This window comes from Panthera uncia (assembly GCF_023721935.1).
Source record: "Panthera uncia isolate 11264 chromosome C1 unlocalized genomic scaffold, Puncia_PCG_1.0 HiC_scaffold_3, whole genome shotgun sequence".
In the NCBI taxonomy this organism is placed as follows: Eukaryota; Metazoa; Chordata; class Mammalia; order Carnivora; family Felidae; genus Panthera; species Panthera uncia.
The window spans coordinates 25,143,503-25,165,648 of record NW_026057584.1 but is presented as its reverse complement, the minus strand read 5'-3'; the positions used below and the strand labels follow the sequence as shown (position 1 = coordinate 25,165,648).

General features: G+C 33.7%; 1 protein-coding gene across 1 annotated transcript in view; it reads right to left on the bottom strand.

Moving 5' to 3' along the window:
- Positions 1–22,146, bottom strand: part of ERBB4 (erb-b2 receptor tyrosine kinase 4) — a 448,902-nt gene that overhangs the window by 249,088 nt on the left and 177,668 nt on the right. Inside the window, exons 12-14 of the mRNA XM_049615240.1 lie at positions 20,101–20,194; positions 14,223–14,377; positions 7,167–7,241 (exon numbers count right to left, since the gene is read on the bottom strand). Coding sequence (XP_049471197.1) covers positions 7,167–7,241; positions 14,223–14,377; positions 20,101–20,194 — 324 coding nt within the window. The remainder of the gene's footprint in view (positions 1–7,166; positions 7,242–14,222; positions 14,378–20,100; positions 20,195–22,146) is intronic.

Genomic DNA, 22,146 nt, shown 5'->3' with positions numbered 1-22,146 from the left:
AATCATTTGATTTTAAGATTCAATCAGGTGGATCTGATCTAATCACATGAGCTTTTAAATCTGGATATAGAGGTCAGAAAAATGAAAACTAAGAGATTCAAAAATGAAAAGGTTTGGATGCACAATTGTCTTGGAATATAGAGCGGGCCACATGACAAAGAATGTGCTTGGCAATGAACACAATAAAATAGGAGTCCTACTACCAGGACCCACAACTCAAACAACCTGAATGAACTTGGGAGAGAACTCCAACCTCTAGATGAAACACACCCCAGACAGAAACTTGATTTCAGCCCGGTGAGATCCTAAGAAGAGAACACAGCCAAGCCATTCCTGTATATTTACCTATAGAACTGTGCTTTTGTCTTGTTTTTTGAGCTGCTAAATTCATGGCAATTATTCACAGTAATAGAAAACTATATAGCAATTGAGCAATTCCTTCACTTTACCTAATTACAGAGTTGTTATTGTTTTTTTCAATCCTTACCATTTTAGTTATCAAATATATGATCCATATATACAATATTTTGAATTTCCAAATAGGTTTGGGGGTAAATTATGATAGTTTTAGATGCTAATTCACCAAAATTGTCACACTGAAGAAGTTTATTTTAATACATTCACTTTTTTTATCTGTAACATTTTAATTAATTTTTATTTATTTTTTTTATTGCATTATAGCTGATACTCAATGCCACATTCGTTTCAGGCGTATATGCTGTATTCACCACATAGCATTCAGGTGAATATGCTATATTTACCACAGTGGAGCTACCATCTGTCATGATAAACTATTAAAATACCATCAATATAATCCCTATGATGTACCTTCAATCCCTGTAATTTATTCATTCTGTAACCAGAATACATTCACTGTTATATAATTTTTTTTTCTGTCAAACACTGAAATAATTTCACATACAAACTAAGGACTGACCACCAGGGGTATGTATAAGATCAAAGATAATATGCTGTAAGTGGTAAGCCTCATCATATTATAGCATATTAATTCCAAATCATGCAACCAATAGTATTTGAGCACTCACTTCTATGGAAAGGCATTACCTTATGACTCTCCCTAGTTTACTGATAACTTGTGTCAGATGTTAGCCAGGGGACCAAGTCAGATGTTATCTTTCTATATACATACATATAACTTGTTCAATATATTTACTTCTTAGTTCTTTGACAGAATGAGGTAATTTCTCTTTATTGGGAATTATATTGTTCATTTTGCTATATGCTACTTTTTCACTTCCTTTGCATTTTGTCAAGGAGTATATAAAATACCTATAAATGTTTGCAAAGATTTTTTATTTTTGGTTGGTTGAAATTATAGGTGGCTCTTCATTGAAAAGTTATTTTTTAGAAATGAGATCTTATGAAATAGAATTTAATATTCCTGGGATAATAAAATCCCAATTAAAAATCCTGAGTAATACTGATCATATACTTATATCTCTAAATTGTATTTTATAAGAAAATAATGCCAGGGTCAAATCTTGGAGTAGTACATATGAGTACTTTTAAAACTATAAATATCTGCCTAAAGACAGGGGCAGAGGCTTCAGGACCATATTTTACTCATTTGCTTTCATATTTAATAAAAGACATTGGATTTTAGTAATGAATTTCAGCAACATTGAAGGTACTTTGAGATCATAGAGTATAAGCAGTCCTGACATCTTTACAAATCAGAGATTAATAGTTACAGAACACTGTAAATTCTACACCAGAGAATGATGCTCATAGAAAGACTGAAGAAGTATTCATAATGGATCACTCAACTCACTGAATTTTTTATCTGACCCTTAACTAGCATAATCAGCATCTTCTCAGTTCAATAATGCTATTTTTAGATTTTCTATTACAGTCCAAAGTCAATGCTCTTAAAAAATCTCTTTTGACTTTCAACCACAAGTATGACTTTTTCTGGTCACATTTTTACAGTTAGCATGTTTGAGTATAATATTAATGTTCCTAGGATCCCTAAAAGCTTTGGTAACAATGTGTGGGCATTTCGATATTGAAACAAAGCCACTGATGCAACCTTATGCCATTAAATACTTCTACTTAAAGTAACCATGTGAAACTCCATGAACAGTAATTAACAAAAACTGAACTGTTTTGCTCTTGCAATTCTTTGGTAACTTTTGGTATTTTATATGTACTGGAAACTGTGGGACACAAATCAGCTGGAAAAGAAGAAATTCACACACTCTCCTTCACCTCTTTGAACTCTCTTAAATTCAAAAGTAAATTTAATATACAGAATGTGGTGGACTGAGGATAGACTTATAATAAAAAGCCTGTGTACTTATATTTATTGGACTTAAGGATCATAACATAACTGCCACTCATCTGAGGAAACCATCTATGGGCTATTTTGACCATTTGATACGGACATAAGTTATGAACCAAGTTCCTTGAGGGCAAACAAACAAAGAAAAAAGATTGTGCCATTTGTGAAAGCCGTGCCAAGAATATCACATCTTCTCCCTCATCTATCACACACGGGTCACACTGCTAAAGAATAAACTGTTATGTGACCTCTTAGGTAATAACCACCACACCAGAAAGTAAAGGTGTGATACAGGCATTAAAATGTGACAGGAATATAAAACGTTTCAAATATCTGCCCAGATGAGATTTAGAGAATTAAACTGATTTCAGTTACCTTACTTCATATTGTGAGGTGTCTAGAATAACTGAATTGGAGCAGATAGCCAGATAAAAAATTTTGAACAGAAATCTAGTACTTTTCACAATTCCTGTCACAAATTTAAAAAGAATTATTAGTTTATATTTTGGACTTCTAACTAATAAAAAGAAATGCTTTGCCAATAGAGCCTTTGCTTGTTTAGATGAACACATGTTGGCCCTGATGGAGTGAGAGACTAAGATTATAAAAAGCTTGGGATATATGGTTGGCAAAGAAACTAAAATAGAATAGAATTAAATGCTTTGTTCTATTACAATCTATGTGAAAATAGCATATGTGCAAGCTCAAATAAATAGCATAAAAAAGAATAATTAAAAAAACTTGCTGAACACATTTTTTCATAAGATTCTTTATAAGAAAAAGAAGAACATCCAAGTAAATGTTAGTTGTAAGGCATTGAATTCAGATAAGGAAAATATGGAAAAGGCCTGAAATTCAAGTATTATTTTCATTACAAGTAGAATATTCTAGGAGATTACAGGTAAAAGAAAATCAACAACAACAGCAACGATCTTTTCCATCCTATCCTATCTTCCTGGAAGAAATTCCAGCAACAGCCTGTAAGGTAAATGGAGTGTGGAAAACCAATTCACAAATTGCAGGCTTGGGAAAGAGTAACACTGCTTAGAAAATGAAAGTCGATCAAGATTGTAAGCATTTCACCTGTTTTCATTTAAATCTTCAATCTTTTTTCCTTCTGGTTTAGGAAACAGAATACAACATAATGGGGCAGTAGGGAGTATGAATCCTAAATATTTCGAAATGGCCACATTGCCATGTTCAGTGCAATTTTGTGTGACTAAAAGAAAACTAGGCATTTGGGTAATCTCCCAGTTAAAACATAGTTTACAAAACTGAAAGCAATTACTTTCTACCATGTTTTTTTTATCTCCCTATTATGTAAGATTTACTTTAATCAATTAAGACGGAGGCATAAAAAAAACATTCACAGAATTTAAAAATGGAAAATAAACTGAAATATTACTAAGCTAGTCCCCTGCTTTCAATTAACTGTGTACCCATCACATTTCAGAGAGGTAAACATTTACTGAAAAAAGCATTTACCTGAAAAAAAGGTAATATTTATTACTTTCACTTCTCATCCAATCCGTGTCAAAATGTTCCATGGTCATAAACACTTTTCAAGGTGTCCAAGCTAAATCTTTCTTGTAAATTCCAAACTGCTTATAAGCAGCCTATGACAAGTCCATTAATTCTGACAAGTCAACACAACTGAAGAGTCATACTGCTTTAAATTTAAGTTCAAAAGAAATACTAATTAAATATATCCAGAGTTTCTAAAAGGAATACTTAGCTCCCTACTACCAATTTTTTTGAGTCATTATGCTTAGAAGTAGGATGCACAATTTAGATGCTTAAAAGCTTAGAAATTCCGATATATCAGTTTTGTAGTCAATAAACTATTGGATTTACGCCCTGCTGATATATAAATATTTGTGCCCTGCTGATAGCATATATATATATGCTAGTAGAACATAACCTCATGAGATTTTTAAAAAAGATTTTTTCCAATATTTCAACTAGAGATGTAACTACCACCAATGAATATATATACTTGATAATATCTCCTAACCATTTAATCATCATACCAATATTATGAGGTATAAGAATTTCCATTTTAAAAATTATCAAATTATCATCACATTTTACAGACAAGAAACATGGCAGAGCAAATACTTGAACCCAGGCTTTCACATTCAAAAACTTCTGCTCTTTACTTGTACAAAGGACTACAGATGATTTTTCATAGGAATCATGGGCTGAATTGTGCTGAATTGTACTCTATTACTGGACATGGTCACCTACCTATTTATGACAAAGCTAATCTGAATTAGGTATTAGTCTCAGAATACAGGAAATGGCCTGAGATCCCAGGCAAGTAATAGGATAGAAAATTCCCCAAACATGTTGGAAATATTAAATCTATAGTAAGATACACTATGATTTTGAGTTATACAACCTTAATTACCAGAATTGAAAACCACTAGGGATCTACCACTATGGTTTTAACTCTTTCTCTGTCTCTTCATATGCCTCTGCCTGTGACCTACTGCCAAAGATACCAGTGGACCTCTTAAAACAGTGATTCTTGAGGTGAAGAAATAAATGCCCTCCCTTCTGCCAAGGGACCCACCAGAAGGAGTAGAGGTATAAGTCAAACTTTCCTGGGTGACTTTGAGAGATTTTCCTACTCCCTCTAGGAGTTATGTTCCCCCATGTCCAACATTTAAAATCATTTGATACATAGCAAAATAATAAATAACAACGTTTACTGGGTGATATTTGAGCTAGGCATATTCTATGGACTCCATCAATGCTCACAACCAATTTGTAAACTATATTAACATTCCTATTTTATACATGAAGAAAGTAAGGCTCAGATAATTAAGGAACTTACCCAAGGTTACATATCTAAAAAATGATAGAGCCTTGCTCTGAACCTAGAAAATCTGATTCCAAAGACAGCACACCTAGTTACCACATTATATTGCCTCTCATTAGTTGGCTGGAATAATTATAAGAAAGTCATTAAAACGATGTGAAAACACTCTTCATAATGATAGTGCAGTGACTCAACCAAAGTCTCAAGGAGGAAAATTATTTCATCAATACAGAAACAATATAAAATGGGTCTTGGCTTATAAAACTGAGCTTCGGGCCTTAAGACATGCACTTTCTCTTTCTCTCTCTCTTGCTGATTTTTTTCCATACTTTAAACTTTGCCCTAAAGAACTGTATTAACTAGTCTGAATTGATCCCAAGTGCCAAAGTGCCACTGTTGTATAAATCATTTACTTCTACTGCACCCTTTTTAAAAAAAAAGAATTTATTTTTAATATAATTAAATAACCTTTTAATAAGAGATAACACTTACTTGATATTTTCCAAAAACTTTTAAAAGGCAAATATCATACAAATGAAAAATTATGACTAAATGTAATGACATAGATGGACCTCATAAATATAATATTGAAAAAAAGAGGCCAGGGACAAAGAATACATATATATGATTCAATTTATATAAAGTGCAAAAACAGGCAAACTCCTGTTAGCACTCAGGACAATGGTTCCCTTGGAGTGGAGCACAAGGGTGTTTCTGTTTCTACTACTATTCTGTTTCTTGATCGGGCTGATGGTTATATAAACGTTTCATTCGAAGAAATTCACTGAGTTTTACACCTATGCTTTGTATACTTTTATACTGTTAAATTTGATGTTAAATTTGAATTTAAAAATGTACATGAAAAGGCAATATTTCATCCCAAACTGTCATCTTGCTTATTGTAATTTAGCACTACTTTCTCACTTCCAGAAGATACAATTAACTTGTTTCATAAAGAAAGCAAACAGTACTTCTACGTAACATTGTAAATTACCATGTTCCTAAAATGAAATGTTTTAAAAGTCTAACTTATTGAAGTCTAATATAGACAGTAAAATTCATCCTTTTTAATGTGCTTAACCATGATATTTGACAAGCACTTACATTCGTGTACCCATCACCACTGTCAAGAGAGAGAGAAGGGCTCCAACACCCTCCTCCAAAATTCCCTCATGTCCCTTGCCAGGCTTACCTGGCAACACTACCACAAGCAACACTGATCAATTTTCTGTCCCTACAGTTTTGCCTCTTCCAGAATTAATACCACATAAATTGAATCATCTGGTATGTATTCTTTTTAAGTATAGCTTCTTTCATTTAGCAAAATGCATTTGAGATCCATCTGTGTTTTGCATGTATCAATAGTTTGTTCGTTTCTATTGCTGAGTAGCACTGCAATGTATGGATATATCACAACTGAAGAACATTTGGGTAGTTTCCAGTTTTGGGTGATTTTGAGTAAAGCCACTATAAACCTTCATGCATAGGTTTTTGTATGAATCTAAGTGATATATTTTGTTTTGTTTTGTTTTGTTTTGTTTTGTTTTCATTCCAACTTGTACTTTTACCTGCACAAAATATTTTCTATAGTGCTTTTAGTCTGTGGTAATTCAGAAGCCTACAGAATACTATACCAACCAGCTCAAAACAATATAAGATCAGAAAAGGAATCAAATCAAACAAGAAACATCTTACGAAAATAGATCAACTTTTATAAATTCCTCTCTTAAAAATGTTTAGTTTTGCAATAATCTACAAAATTAATTTTAAAAATTCTCTTAAAGTTCTAGGTTAATAATTCGAAATCCTGTTTAAATTGTACAAAATTGAAAACCAATGACACTACTAATTTGGATGCTAAAATCATAATGAGTAAAGAAAAAAGAGGTAAGGGATGTGGTTTGAAAAGTAGTGTTATATGCCTATTTCATAACTCCCTAATTTAACATATTATCAATTTCACCCAACTGGTTAGTAGTTTGTAAACATGATCATTTGAAAAGGATTTGAGTGACAAAATGGAAACATGGTAGATGTTACCTAGCATGTTGTGGTAAAGTGGAATGGCCCGTCCAAGGATAGTAAATGCAGTCATGACTAGTGGGGCCGCTACACCTGCAGGCAATTACAGAACAGAAAACATCATTCTCCATTCACAGCGGCATGCGCACACATGCACCAGTGCTCACACACGGAGCCTTGGAGGAAGAACATGGGAAGCAAGCACACCAAGTACCTATCCATCAGGCCGATGCAGTCTTCAATACGTGAGCCTATGCACCTGCAGAAGATCCAAATTTAAAAAATACAAGGAAAGAAAAATTAGTCATTTAAAAAAAAATCAGTCAGATAAACACTAATTGTGTCAAATTCATAATTACGGTTATTAGACAATTTTGGAACACTGTGAATTTAAAGCCAGTGAGAAGATTATTGCCTGATGGATACAAAGAAATAGGTTGCAAATACCACCCGCATGGAATGCAAAGAAACATGTCCACAGTAAAGGAAACTGTACCCTGTTTCTGTGGATAACTTCTAAACACATATGACTCACTTCCAATACTCAATTCATTTGCATCATGAGTACATGTCTTGCTGAATGACTTGATATTTCAATGGTTATAAATGGTTTCATGTATACAGTTTCTTCTAAAAACACTTAAGTAAAAACTAAAGTCAATAAAAAATGAAACATGAGCTATTCAATATAATATAATAACCTGATGCTTAATACTCATTAAAGATGGATTATGGCAGAAAATGAGTTAACATGCTTTAATGCTATTCTTATGGATACTTTACATAATCACATTATTCCATTCCTTGGTTGTGACGGTTTTTAAAACATACTTATCTTTAAACATGAATTCATTTAAAAAGCAAATTAACTGGTTTTACCAAGACTGCAGTTTATCTTGACGCTCTATTTTAAAAGCACAGTGCCATAACAGACAAACAATAGGTTTTTAAAGTGCCATAATATTTAACTCAAACAATAATAAATAAATACTCTCCAAGGAAATGAACAAACTGAGAAGCAGGTAACTAAAGAATTCACTAGAATTATATAAGTACATAAAATCCGGATGTACGGTCCCTAGAATTTCATTTTGAGGTATTATGGAAATATTACTTCTTCCATCTTCCAATGTACAAATTGTATTTCCTTCCCTTTTCTCTCATCAAATACATATATCTACGGTGCATTATCAAGATTCCCTCCACAGCTATGATTTATAGGACTGTCTAATTCTGCTGATCACAAATGTTTTTTTCCAAACTCTAATTTCTGAAACTGAAAAGGAAGCTGAAGTTAAAATCACCATACAATGAAGTAATAAGGGACTCATGTATAAGGCCAGACTGTCTACTATATCCTTAGATAACTCTCAACATTGGTAAACTAATGTAACTATGTATAATAATAATTAAGTCAGTATTTCCCTGCTTCACGAATATCTGCTATAACATTTCTACAAGGTGGAAAATTGTTTTCATTTTGAGCATTGGTTTTGAATAGCCCAGAAAAAATTTAATGTACAGAAAAATGGGGAATACACTGTGAAAAAAGTCTTTTAAAAAAGCAAATAATAAATACAATAAAAATATATAGCACATAGCATTGAATTGGTACTATAATCCACAACCAAAACCATTTCTTGAAATGGAAAAAGTAACTACTAAAAATGTTTTCAAACTGTCTTATATGATATTCTTTTTATTTTATTTTGAAGAGCTTATTTTTTTCCTAGGTTCCTATTATATCTTCTTCCAAGTGCTTTTTTATACAGTATTACCATTTGGTAAAATTAATAGTCTACTTCTTATTTCCAAGTGAGAATCTGAAAGCTATGATTAATTTGCAATCTGTGTCTTTACAATAACATTTGAAATATAAAAATATTTGAAAGTGAAATTCAACTTGAGGGTAAAGTGTGAATAATTAAAGATCTTTATTCATCCATTAAAAAAACATGCTTGTAGGCCTACTAAGTGTTGCTACTCTTCTAGGAGCTGGGCAGTGGGGGGGGGGGATGATGAATTAGACACTTTTCCTATTCTTAATGAGCTCACAATTTAATGCATAATAGGAGATAGATGCATAACCAGATGTATATTGTTTAATGTGATAAATATAAAAAGAGACATGAAAGAGTGGCTTAAGGGAGCATAGAGGAGGGACACTTAGCTTTAGAAATTCATGTTAATCCTCATGGAGAAGTTAGGAAGCTGAAATGCAGGGTGCTGATAACCTGGGTTGGAGTAGCAGTCATTTCTAAGGGGTAACAAACAGCAGGAACAAAAGCATAGATCTGAGGAAATTTAGAGTGCACATGAAAAACTGCAAATAATTCTGAATAGTCAGGAAGCAAACAAAACATGAGGTGACAGGAAGAGGGAAAGAAGCGAGATCATTTAGACAGGAGCCAGAATTTGAAGGCTATTTGCTTAGGGGCAAACTTAATGGAGAACCACTGCAGGGTTTTTAAGTAGTGGATTTGCTAGATTTGTATTTTACATGGATCTCTGCCCTGTGAAGGCTAGTCAGCTGGGATCCAGGTAGATTCCTTTGGCACCAAGATTCTTTTAGTGTATGTAAAAGATGAAAAAGGATTACACCAGGGAAATGGCAACTAGGATAGAGGCAGGGGGCCAGATTCAAGAAATGCCTTCAAAGGTATGGTGGGTGGGGTGGGGAAGAGAAGTTGATGGCTGATTTGATGAAAGAAAAGTAGGATCAGAGGAGTTAAACATGCAGTACCATCAGTGAGGGAATGACACCTCACTGGGTGGGAGGAGGGACACCTTTTCTTGTGTGTGTGTTGGGGGGGGGAGGGGTTGATAATTTCAGCTTTATGGATCTACAGTATGGTATGCATCCAGTGTGGTTGTCCTACATCTGGGTAGGGAATGTTCCTCGCCAGCTGGAAAGAGAGGCCTGTGGTTGTAGGGTGTGAAGGCACCAGTGTGATGATCAGTTTTGAAACAGCATACAGAAGAAAGTTGAAATCATGTAAGTGGGTAAGATAGCTGAAGAAGGATCTATAAAGTGAGAAAAGAGGAGACTGAGACTGAAACTCAAAGAACTCCGATAACCAGTAAATGACCTAAGATAAGCTCATATGCCAGAAGCATGAGAAAATATTGAGTAAAATCAAGTAATTACAGCATCATTGTGGGAGCCAAATCAGGAGAGACATTCAGGAGTAACTGTCAAAATCAAATGCAAAGAGAGGTCTAATAAAATAAGAACTACTGAGAGCATTTTAGTTGTCATTGTCAAGGTCAGCAGAATTTCAACCACTGTGAGTTGAGAAGCATATTGGACATAAGCAAAGCAAGGGAAAAGGAAAGTGAGCACTGAAGGGGCAGGATGTGGGGTCAGGAAAGTTTGTTGAGGGAACTCTTGAGGAATATTTGAGATGTAGACATATTTAAAAGCTAAAGATGAAAGAAACAATGAAAGACAAATAATAAAAGTGTGACTAAAGCAGCACCATCCTGTCTAAGTACAAGTCACTGTGTATTTAAAGATGTATACTCTATTTCAACCCTTTGGACTTCATATAAGCAACTAATTAGCACATGTAATTTATATTGATTCAGCAAGATCACAGAATAATGGAAGCATTAAACTTTTGAAGAGTCAAAATCTCAAATATGAGATCAAAATCAGATAAGGAATAAGGTAACTCTACAAAATTAGTGTTACAAAGTAAAAAATTTAAAGGAAGATCAGAAACTATAACATGTCAATATAACATATTACAAAAGTATCTGCAATTCTGAACACTGAGTTGTGTTTAACATTTGCCACTATTTACTGATTTGTAAGCACTTTGATATACCCACCTACCTTAGTTGAGATATTTTGACAAGATCTTCAAATTTTGAAATGAAAGTGGAGTATTTTAAAATTTCAATTAAAAGAGTATAGACAATAATTTCACAAACAGCTCTTCTTTCCTTTTATAAATGAAAATTCTTTCACCATAGAAATTTAAAAATATATAAAAAGGGTTGATAAAAAAAAGATAAACGCATACAGGGAATTTAATAATATGGAAACCATGATTCTACCATTAACAAAAATATTCAATGCAAATTTTCAAAGACGCCTATGAAAAACAAATATTCTAGTCCATGACTAAAAACCAAAACTGCATTGATATTTGTCATGGATTAGATTTTAGTGTGGAAACCACAAAAAAAAAAAAATCCCCTTACAGGAATTTAATTACATACTAAATTTAGTTTACAAGTCTTTTTTTTTTTTAATTCTATCCTGCTATTTTCAAATATGAAGATCATTCCTAAGTTTTAAATTCTTGCTCATCATTTCAAAATATGGGGATCTTACTCATTTCTGAATTTAGCTATCACTCTCTCTGATGTGCAGTTGGTGTTCAGTATAACCAAGTTGAGGAATGAATGAAACGAGAAAAGCCTGCTAAAATAAAAGTTCTCTAGTCAAGGCAAGAAGAGACAATGTTATTCCCCACCCCTCTAGGGATATTAATGAGAATCTCCTGATACGTGCTAAATGGATAACCTATTTTAAAATTATCTAAAGAACTTATTAGAGCCAATATATTTAATGTACTTCCAGAGTAATAAAAGGGCTTTTAAGGTATTACACACATAATTTTATTTTCAGAAAATCATTGAACAGTATTCAAAGTAAGAACTTTCCTTCTAAAAAATGTGATTCAAAAGACTATTTCCAGTAACTTGGTTCTTGAATTATCTAGCTGACATAATATCAGCATATAAAAGGAATGCGGTTTTCCAAAGTGGGGTTGGCATGGTGAGCTCACACGCACAGACAGGTCAATTATTACATGTATTTAGGAATAAAAATAGTCACTCGTCACGTCATCTCCACTGGCCCTGTGATCTTTCTAGACAAAGATCCTACTTCTACATGCAATTTGAAAAGAAGGGACTAAGTGTACAGAGCACCTCATGGCTTCACTCAAGAATCTCAGAGCACAGTGCTACACAACAGTAATATAGAATAGGATTTAGGAATTTAGGAATTTAGGAGTTCTGGGATTGGGATGACAAAACTCTCATGGAGTGAACCTGGACAATATGGAGGATATTAGGAAAAGGATGGCAGGAAGCTAAATGAAAACAAACACACAAACCCTTCAGGACTAAGTCATTCCTTACAATCCATTTACCTTGGAAGATGCCAGGGAATACAACATCCAATTCTGTCTCCCCATCATTCTGCAACAGTTGATTTAAAGACATTTTTCTCTTTACTTGGAGTTCCTAAATGGCCTGGTCAGATTTGTTCCATTTATACCTTCATCCTCCCTTTTTGCTGACATCTGGCTTTTGTTGCTGTGGTAAATGGATCTCTTCATTGTCTCTACTTCCACTTCCCCCACTATAGATGTGTTCTTTTATTACATAATCATGATTTAAAAGGGCTGAGAGGAAGACACACCAGCCACACATCCAGACTATGGCTCTGCGATCTCACTTTCATTTCCCTAATGGCCTCATTGTAATTAGATTTGCAAAAATAGCAAAAGGTCTCATTTTGAATGGCAACAGCTGTTGACATCAACATTATATTGAATAATTTACTGGTTTAATTTTAGCTGCAAAACAATAAAACCCTCCTGTGGATGATTACTATAGCAGGCAAAGTTTTCCCTTTCTGTTGCTGACTCTTCTGCTCCAGTGGCACCAGTTGTTCATGAAATATTCTTAACCCAAGTGTACCAAAACCTCGCAAGGGGAGAAATTTATTCCTTGTAGTTTCCTTGAAGCTAGGTGCCCGTGTGACTATTTCAGTATCCTCAGTCTGTGTCCTTATGTGTAAACCAATGAGATGGCGTTAGCTCTTCTAAGCTGAATTTAAATTTGAATGGCAGAATATTACTTTACCTTTTGAGGATCTACCACTTCACAGAGTGACTTAAGCTGATTTCTTGACCTGCAGGAAATTGTAGCAGCATCTGCAAATTGATGTCCTCTTGGCAGAAAATGATGTTGTTGCTTGCTTAACTTCTTCAATATCCCCTAGCAACTAGCTCTTAATGTGGCAGAAAACATTCTTTATAGAATCTCATACTCTCCTGCCAGATATAAAGTACCCGAGATAATTCTCAAAAACAAGTGTATGTATTTGCACGTGCGTGTGTGTGTGTGTGTGTGTGTGTGCACTCATAATGAAGAAGAGGATTTATGGACAGAAGGAGGATAGAGTATATTAAATTGTTCTCAAGTCTGAAATTAGTCATCTTCTGGAGGAAAGAAAAAGAAAAGCCCTTATTAAAATAGATTTGCTATCTTTTAAAAAAATAGGTTCTGGGATTTGTTACATGAGTGGCATTATTTCTTTCAGTTCAGTGCTTTTCTTCTTTCTGTAATATGTCTTTGTTTTACAACTGTTTCAATATCAAAGGTAATATAATTATTATTCATTTTATAATGCATCCTTTTGGAAAAAAGATAGAAAACTGGGTACCCATCTTTGAGTTGTCCTATAGTAGTCAAAGAATTTCTAGATTATAGGCTGACCTGTATTAAAATTACTTTCACAAAATGTATTTGTGATTTTACTAATATACATATCACTAAGTTCTCCCCCCACCTTTTTTTCTGTCATTATTTTGCTTATATTTTGTTGAAGGAGTAATCCAAGGCAATATCTATCAAAGAGAGCTAACCACAACTTAAGCTGGTTATAAGAACAAAGAAACGTAATCAGAAAACTTCTGTTAAAGATTGATTAAGCACACATCTCCAAGTATGACGGCTATCTTGTCTCTTATAAGATATCTTCAATACCAAGTAAAATTTAGAAGAATTTCTAGACTCCCTACAAGTATACCTCCCACCAGCTTCATAAAGGTGTCAATAGAATACTTTTAGGTAAATATTTAACAGAATATTTCAGAGAGTGTACATTTGATTACATAAATTGTTTCCTTAGAAAGTATTCCTCTTCAAATCAACATGTTAATATAAAGATGAATCGAGTTTTACATGAGCATGTTATATAGTTAGTAGATGGTGTCAGGGGTAAAGATAACATGTGTGATGGAGTCCTTGGCTGGCAAGGATGCTTACCCTTGGGTGCAGTTTGGATGGCATGGATGGCACTCTCGATCCTGATCAGCATACTTGAAAATGAAACTGTTTGCCCCCTGCAAGCCATCTGGACATTTTTCCACACAGTTCGGGCCATCCTTAAAATGGGAACACTTTGTGCAGTTATCAGGTCCCTGAATTGTGAAAAACAAAACACAATGGAGAAAGAAAAATGGGTGCGGTTTCCTCTGGTATTCATGTGGATTAGTCCTTGAGACTTCAGTGAGTAGTCAATCTTGCACTAGGGAACGGGAGAGCATTTTCAGAACTACAAGTGGGGATGTCACTATGGCAGCTTTTCAATGTAAAAACGAGATGTAAACTTTCCTTTGATTGTACTATGACTATTTGAGCAATGGATTTTAAAATTTACTATGGTTGAATTATTAGGAATTAGTCAGGTTAGGCAAATAAAAATTAATTTCTATGTTACACTCCATCTTAAATCAGCTTGTGATAAAGTTAAAACTCACACGTCTATAGAGATTTTAGTAAATAACAGTACAGTACTGAGAGCACAATAAAGGCACACTCTGATAAGCAAATATCAAAAATCCCATAATAGTGAAATAGATGCATGCAAAATTTATCCAATAGTAAAGGTGATATAAATATGAGCAAAATAAATTTTAATGGCACTAATTCACTTCATATATTTATGTTGATAATATATAACCATTTTCTAATATGTAGAATGTTACTAAGCAATAATAGCATGCAAATATATTTAAATATCAAAAAGTAAAAATTTAAAACTCATATTAAACAAAATAATTTTACAAGAAAAAACTGGTTTCAATTTGGTGCTAGAGATAGTAAGCACGCAAAATGATAAGGGGTCTACCACCAAATCAAAGAAAATTGAGAATATTTTTATTAAAAATGCTATTTTCTGGGGCGCCTGAATGGTTCAGTTGGTGAAGAGTCCTCCTCTTGGTTTTGGCTCAGGTCATGATCTCCCAGTTTGTAGGTTCAAGCCTCATGTCAGGTTCTGCACTAATGTGTGGAGCCTGCTTGGGATTCTCTCTCCTCTCTCTCTCTCTCTCTCTCTCTCTCGATAAATAGATAACCATTTTCTTAAAATGCTATTTTCTTAAGAGATGCCAATATATTTACACATTTAACTATTTTGAATAGTGATATTACCTACTTAAAAAGTTGACTTTTGGCCTTCCCTTTTGAACATCATATTGTCTTAGGTTCCTCTTTTCTTTGACCTCTCTCTGGAACTTCTTCCCCTGACCCATCTGTCCCCAAAATCTGTCTGTCCACATAGTTCCAACAATTATGACAGTTCACATTAAACACAATTTAGATAAATGAAATATAGTAAGTATAGAGGGAGATAATCAATTTTATTAGGCTTATAATTAACATGGTGAATCTGGGGGCCAACAACAAGCAGACATTGTACAGAACTATGTATTAGGCAGGGAGTGTCCATTCACAGGAGTGTATTACATCCTTCTACAAATGTTAATCCAAAAGTGGCCAGACATAACAAGTTGGAGATATAAGACATCAGGAAATCAATAAATATAACATTGTAAAATTTAAAGATTGAGGCTGCTAACGAAGAACAGTGGTGTAAAGAAGAAAAAATAATCAGGAAGAGGTTTCTGGAAATTCTGGGACTGGTGAGGTTCAATCAAGCACTATTTCGCTATTTTGATGTGAGATTTAGAACTAAAAGAAAATTATCCTATGAAACCTAATCCCTATTCAACCTGAAGAGTTTGCTATTGGCAACTTCTTATTTCCTACCAAAAAAGAATATTTCACATGTCTCCAATTTTAACACCTGCTCATGGGTACTTAGGCACGTAATGCCATCTATTATACAAAATCATTTACTGTGCAAGTATGCTCAGTGGCATGACTTATTGTACAAGACAAGAGACAGGCTGATGTCTTCCTGCAGAACAGAAGAATAAAACTAACCATGAGTAAATTAGGCATGGTGAAAATTAGAAATTAGGAATTATTTTCCTATAAAATTCTTCTAATGTAAAATAATGTCCAGGTAAAATCAGAAGACACAAAAATTATGAAACTAAAATGAAAATCATATTTAATGTTTAACTGTCCTTCTAACAGATTTTTTGTGTATTTCTTTGTTTTTTAAGCCCCTCTCACCTATTTGATTGTGTGATGATACAAAACCTAATGTTCTAAGCTGACATAACTAAAAAAAATCCCGACAAATCTCAAAAGAAATGAAATATACTAGTTCTCCAACTCATTTCCATAAAAAAGATTTAAAGAAATACGCGTGTCTAATGCTTACTCTTCTATCATTATATTCCCAAAGCTTTTAAGAACCTAAGTTCAGTGAATGAGTTGATAAATGCAATGATAAAAAACAGAGGTGAAAGCAATATTGTTCCTTGTCTCTGATTTTAAGCTATCCTTAGATTCAATTATCTAGGCAGAAAACTAAAGAATAAGCTAAATCCTGATAGAAATATTATTTTTTTCTCAGTAACAATTGATGATTTTCTCTGGTAACTACTGCTAAGAGACAATGCTAATATTCACCAGTATCCATTTCTCTTCCAGTCCTAGCCACATGGAAGACTGGAATTCCCCTCCCACCAGAGGTGACGTATGTTTTCTTTTGGACCATGAAATTAAGTAGAAACGATTTATGAGACTGTCAGGGCTCAACTCTTCAGCCTTCTCTTTGCCTGCTGCCATGATGTGGGGATCCCATGCGAATGTGGAGATGCCATAATTCAAAGCATCTCAGAATGCTAGACCATCTCAGGGAGGAGAGCTGACTTGCAGTGCACTTTACATGAAAAATATTTAAACATTTTCCTATAAGCTACCCTAATATGGGGGTTATTTGTTATGGCAGCACCCCTTTATGAACTTGACTTTAACAACTACTTTAGCTTTTATCATTTTCTTTCCCTATCTCTTCTCTTGCATGCCACCTCTTTGGCTTATATTTTAATCTCCTACAACTCCTCTGATGTCCCTTACTTCTCTTTCTTCTCACATGCCCTTCCTTTATCTTTCCTGACAGGACCAAACAAGGGTAGTAAAAGTGAGACAGAATGGATGAAATTGCTAAATAAATAATAAAACATAAAAAACACATGCAGACACACAAGGCTATAAAAACAGGGGCTTGCTTTATTTCAAAGCTAGCCCTTTCAAGATTATCCTGGATTTCTGCCACATTTAAATAGTCTAATACTATCCCATTTGACATGTAGCTGTTATATTCTCAGAAAACATATTATCCTTATTATATTACAGAATTTTTGCGGGGGTGGGGTGGGGAGTGAAATGAATAGAGTGTAAAATTTGGAGGCAGAACTTCAACAGTTGAGTCCCAGCTCCACATCTCATAGATTGTTGACTCTTTGGTATAACTTTCTAATTATTATAGATTAAGTTTCTTTATATTTTAAATGGAAAAAGTGATCATCATATGCTTCAAATGTAACAGTATTTGACAAATATAAATGTGTACCAATTATTATTATTAGGAAAATATGGACAGGTCAGGAAAGTGTGATTCCAACAGAAGAAATGGTAAGGCCAGGTGTTGGAATTCCAACCCTCTTCATGACTTCTCTATCTTATCACAATGTCAGTCTCACAGAGAACCTCTTGGATATCTTAAATGATATATGCCTGTGACATGGCACACAAAACACTTCTGTTTATAGTTGTGATAATCAATATATAAACCCAGAAACAGGCAAAAACCTCATATAAACTGTAAAAGCTGAAAGCAAGCAACATCCTAGTGAAAGGAGGATGGGTCATTGTTTGAGCTCAGTCCTACCAGTTTCTCTGACATCATAACCTAAATTGTATTCTTACCTGCTTAGCATTTCAAGTTTTACTGATCGAGTGATCAAACAGGTTTTCTTGATTCCATTCTCTAATTTTCTACAAATAAGTGATTCAGGTTTACTAAATCTTTTCTACTTTTGACTTAATGCCTTTCCTAAACTCTAGACATATTAATTGACAATGTTCACACTGGGTGGTAATTTTAAGTATATGGCTCAACAATGTTGTCAATATGAAAACAAAATGTGTTCATTAAAAACTTAATTTTTTTGTTCTTTCTTAGTTATCAAATAATTTTGAAAATTGAAAAAAAAACATTAACTATTAGGGTTTTTTTAGTGTGTAGTTTATAAACTGTCTCAATCTTTTGAGTAACAGAAGAATGAACAAATAAACTGTGAAAACATACAAATTGAAATAAATTAATAAACTAGTTACTCAGCAGGAAAATTTTATACCATAGGAGACAGCAAGAGGAATAGAAAAAGAATGGGACTGGTTTTGCAGTCTCCTTGTTATTGTAATTACACATTTTTGAAGTCTCAGTGTCTCTGAAAGATACATTGTTTTTCATTATTTGACTTTTGGTACTTAAGTATGTTAGTGTTTAAAGAAGTCGTATATGGATAGCTTGACTTGCTTTAACAACCCATTTCAGAATTTTACTTCCCTATGTTTCATGTCATTTTTTACAGTATCCACATTTCTCTTTCTGTGGCTTAATTGCCCTTTCCACTAATATCTTCAGTGGAGAAAGAAAAGAGCTGTATATGCCCTTTGCATACTTACTTGGAGATCATTTACATATTGAATTGTCTTTTAGACTTTGGTTCTTGAGGCCAAATCACACCACTTCTTTTTCTCAGAGGTCTGATTTTCCAAGTTTAATCATCCTTATGGTAGTCCTCTGAACTGTCCAAGCTTTACACATCCTTCTTTAGGTGAAGTTCCAGAACAGCTCATTGGGGCCTAATGGAAGTTTGGAGGGCTCAACGATATCTTTTTTCTAAGCTTATTAAGTGCTGAATAAGCACTCTAGTAGAAAAATTAGTACTATTTAAATTACACATAAATTCTTATGGAACAATGTTGAGCTCTCGGCTACACCCAAATGTTGGTCACCAAATCATCTATTGAGAAATGACTCGATACACATACACACACACACACACACACACACACACACCTGGAAATTTGTCTAAAGAAGGATGAATGTGACACTTTGGAATGACAAACTCATATTGGCCTCATTATTAAGAAAAAGCCTGAATGATGGGAAACAAAGGGAGATCTAAAAAGGAACTACCATTTTCTCTATAAGGCTAACTTCAAACATTTAATGCCAGTGTGTCCATCAAGACTTTCCTAATCCCATAGCCCCTCCTTCCATTCTCATAGCTCAATATTTCTCTCTGCCATAGTATTTAACACACTGTTTTAGATTTTAGTTTATGTTTGCCTTCTCAGTCTGTCTTAATGTCCTTCACAAATCCATAATAGTTAAATAATTAAACACAAATATGAATGTGTTATAGTTTACCTCAAACACACCATGAATTTTTACATTTGCATTCCTTGTATGCCTCCTCTTTCCAGATGTTTCTTCTTCAAAGTAGAGCTCAAATATCACTTCTCTATGGGCTTCCTTGATGCCCTACTTTCCATCCCAAAGACAGATAAATTTCTCTCTATCATTTTTGTTCCTATAACAATTTACACATATTTATATTGTATCAATAATTTTGGTTCAATCTAATTACTTATAGATCCATCTTTTCAACACTGTGCAATTTCAAGGGCATCTTCATATTCTCTTTTTAAATACATTATATGGGACATAAGTATTTAAGAAATTTAATTTGTAAATATTTTGTCTCTACTACCAAACTATAAGCCTCTTGAGGGCAGAATATCAAACATGATTCCCCTTAGTATGCTATAAACACCTGCTGAATGGATGGATAGACAATAAAGCAATGACATAATAAACATTCACACATGTAACTAAATAAGCCAACACAACCACAGGTGTCTTCAAGCTTACCGGTCCATGGCATGTGAGGATGCCGTCTTCCATCTTCTCGCACTGGGGGTCACACTCCACACAGATGGAGCCATTCTCAAACTCTCGAAATTCACTGTGAAAACATCAGCTGCATGAGGTGGTATAAGCAAACAAGCTGTCAACTTAACAAATGAAGTAACATCTGCTAAAAGTCCTATTGGCAGAGTAAATTCTAGAGTTTGTTTCTCAATGTGCCAGGAGCATCAGAATCATTTCCCTGTACATTAAGGAATAAGCTCTCCATTAGGAGAAAAGATAAACTGCAGCCAGATGGCTCTCCCTGCCCTCCACTGGATTCAACGATAGACTCATTCAGGAAACATCTCTCTTGTGAGAGATATTCTAGCAGTCTCAAAAAAAAAAAAAAAAAAAAAAAAAGGAGAGAGAGAGAGAAGAAAAAAAAAGTATGACTCTTCCGATGACACAGCAGAATTATTTTCACTCTTTTTTTAAAGTAAAGCTGTGCCTGTTTGTCTCTATATAAAATGTTACTCTTGGCTGAGCTTTATTTTTTAAACTCTGAAAGAACTATTGTATTTTTCTTGTTGCTAAGTTACATGATATTCCCCATTCCTGTCCTTCAAATCCCAAGACTCTTCAATTTATTTTTGGTGAAACTTCAAAAAATGCTTTGATTTCTTTTCTTCTTTTAAAACAGCTGCCTTGGAGAATTAGAAAAAATAGCTTTTTATGGCAGATTTTATATTCTTAGATTATTGATCTAATATCACAACATCTTTTTTCAGTTTAAAATCTTTTTGAAGTAATTCTATAAAGTATAAAATTAAAAAAAATTAGTTCAATGGTAACATTCTAAAACTTTTTAATTAAAACCTAGGATGGTGTTATCCCTTTCCAAACCTAACATTTTGTGGCCATTTCAATATTAAATGTTATCAATATGTAAGTTTTCCAATCAATACCTATTGTAAAGTTTTCATTTCAATAATTGGTTATCATTCATGTACATCATGTTTATACACCCCATTCCAACTAATGTGTGAGTGGATGAGGCACTGGGTAATGACAATTTAGAACGTCAGTTACAAGTCATTAACAAAACATGGCTAAATATTTATAGCTTCTGTATTATTGTGTGTCTATGTATCATGAGCTATCATTCCATACTCAAAGCATTGCAAATATGGCATTTAAGGATTAATTGCATGATAAATTTAAATTTATTTTTCCTAAAGTGTTCACTTATTTTTACAGTGAACTACCCCATTTGGCTATTGTAAAGTGTTAATAAATGATAGAAGTCTAAAAGGTGGGCTATATTTTCTGTTGGTTAAATTAAAACTACACTTACTTCAAAGCAAAATATTGGGTTTTCAAAACACATGGCATAAATTGATGGTTTAGTTATATATCAGTGCACATATTTATCTACATGGATTTTCCATTTTTAAAATGTGATGTTGGTTTGCTACGGACTAAGCTTTTGATGCTTTTTATTGAGTTTAAAATTTCAATTACATAGACTGTTTTTTTTTTTTTTGCATGTTTCATCATTAGTGATATAAAGCACTCAACAGAGGAAATCTTCATAATATAAAAGTCAAAATGACCTGGTATGAGGGAAGTGGGAATGGTACCTCAATTGTGAAGAGAATCATAAGTATTATTTCTATAATGAAATTATAAAATTATAAATAATTAACATGAAATTATAACAAAACCTGCAATCGTCAGCAAATTCCTGTTTTTAAGAATAGAGTTTTGGGTTACTAAAGGGTTATGTTACCAAATGAAGGTCATAATTTTTGTGGTACTAAAACATAGGTCATTCTTTTCTTTCACTTCTTCAAAACTCTTCCCTACACACAGAGTTAAGGAGTAAGGTGAATATGTCATAAAAAGTCATGGAGACAACCCAGCTGCCTTTTCTTCTGCAGATTAGACGTCTATTTGTATGGCTTTGGGCTCTCTTCCTTTATGCTCTCAGAACGGATCATTCCTACAATTTTTACTATTTCTTCACTCTTCATTGTCACTGTCTCCATCATTGCTTTTTCTTCCCCG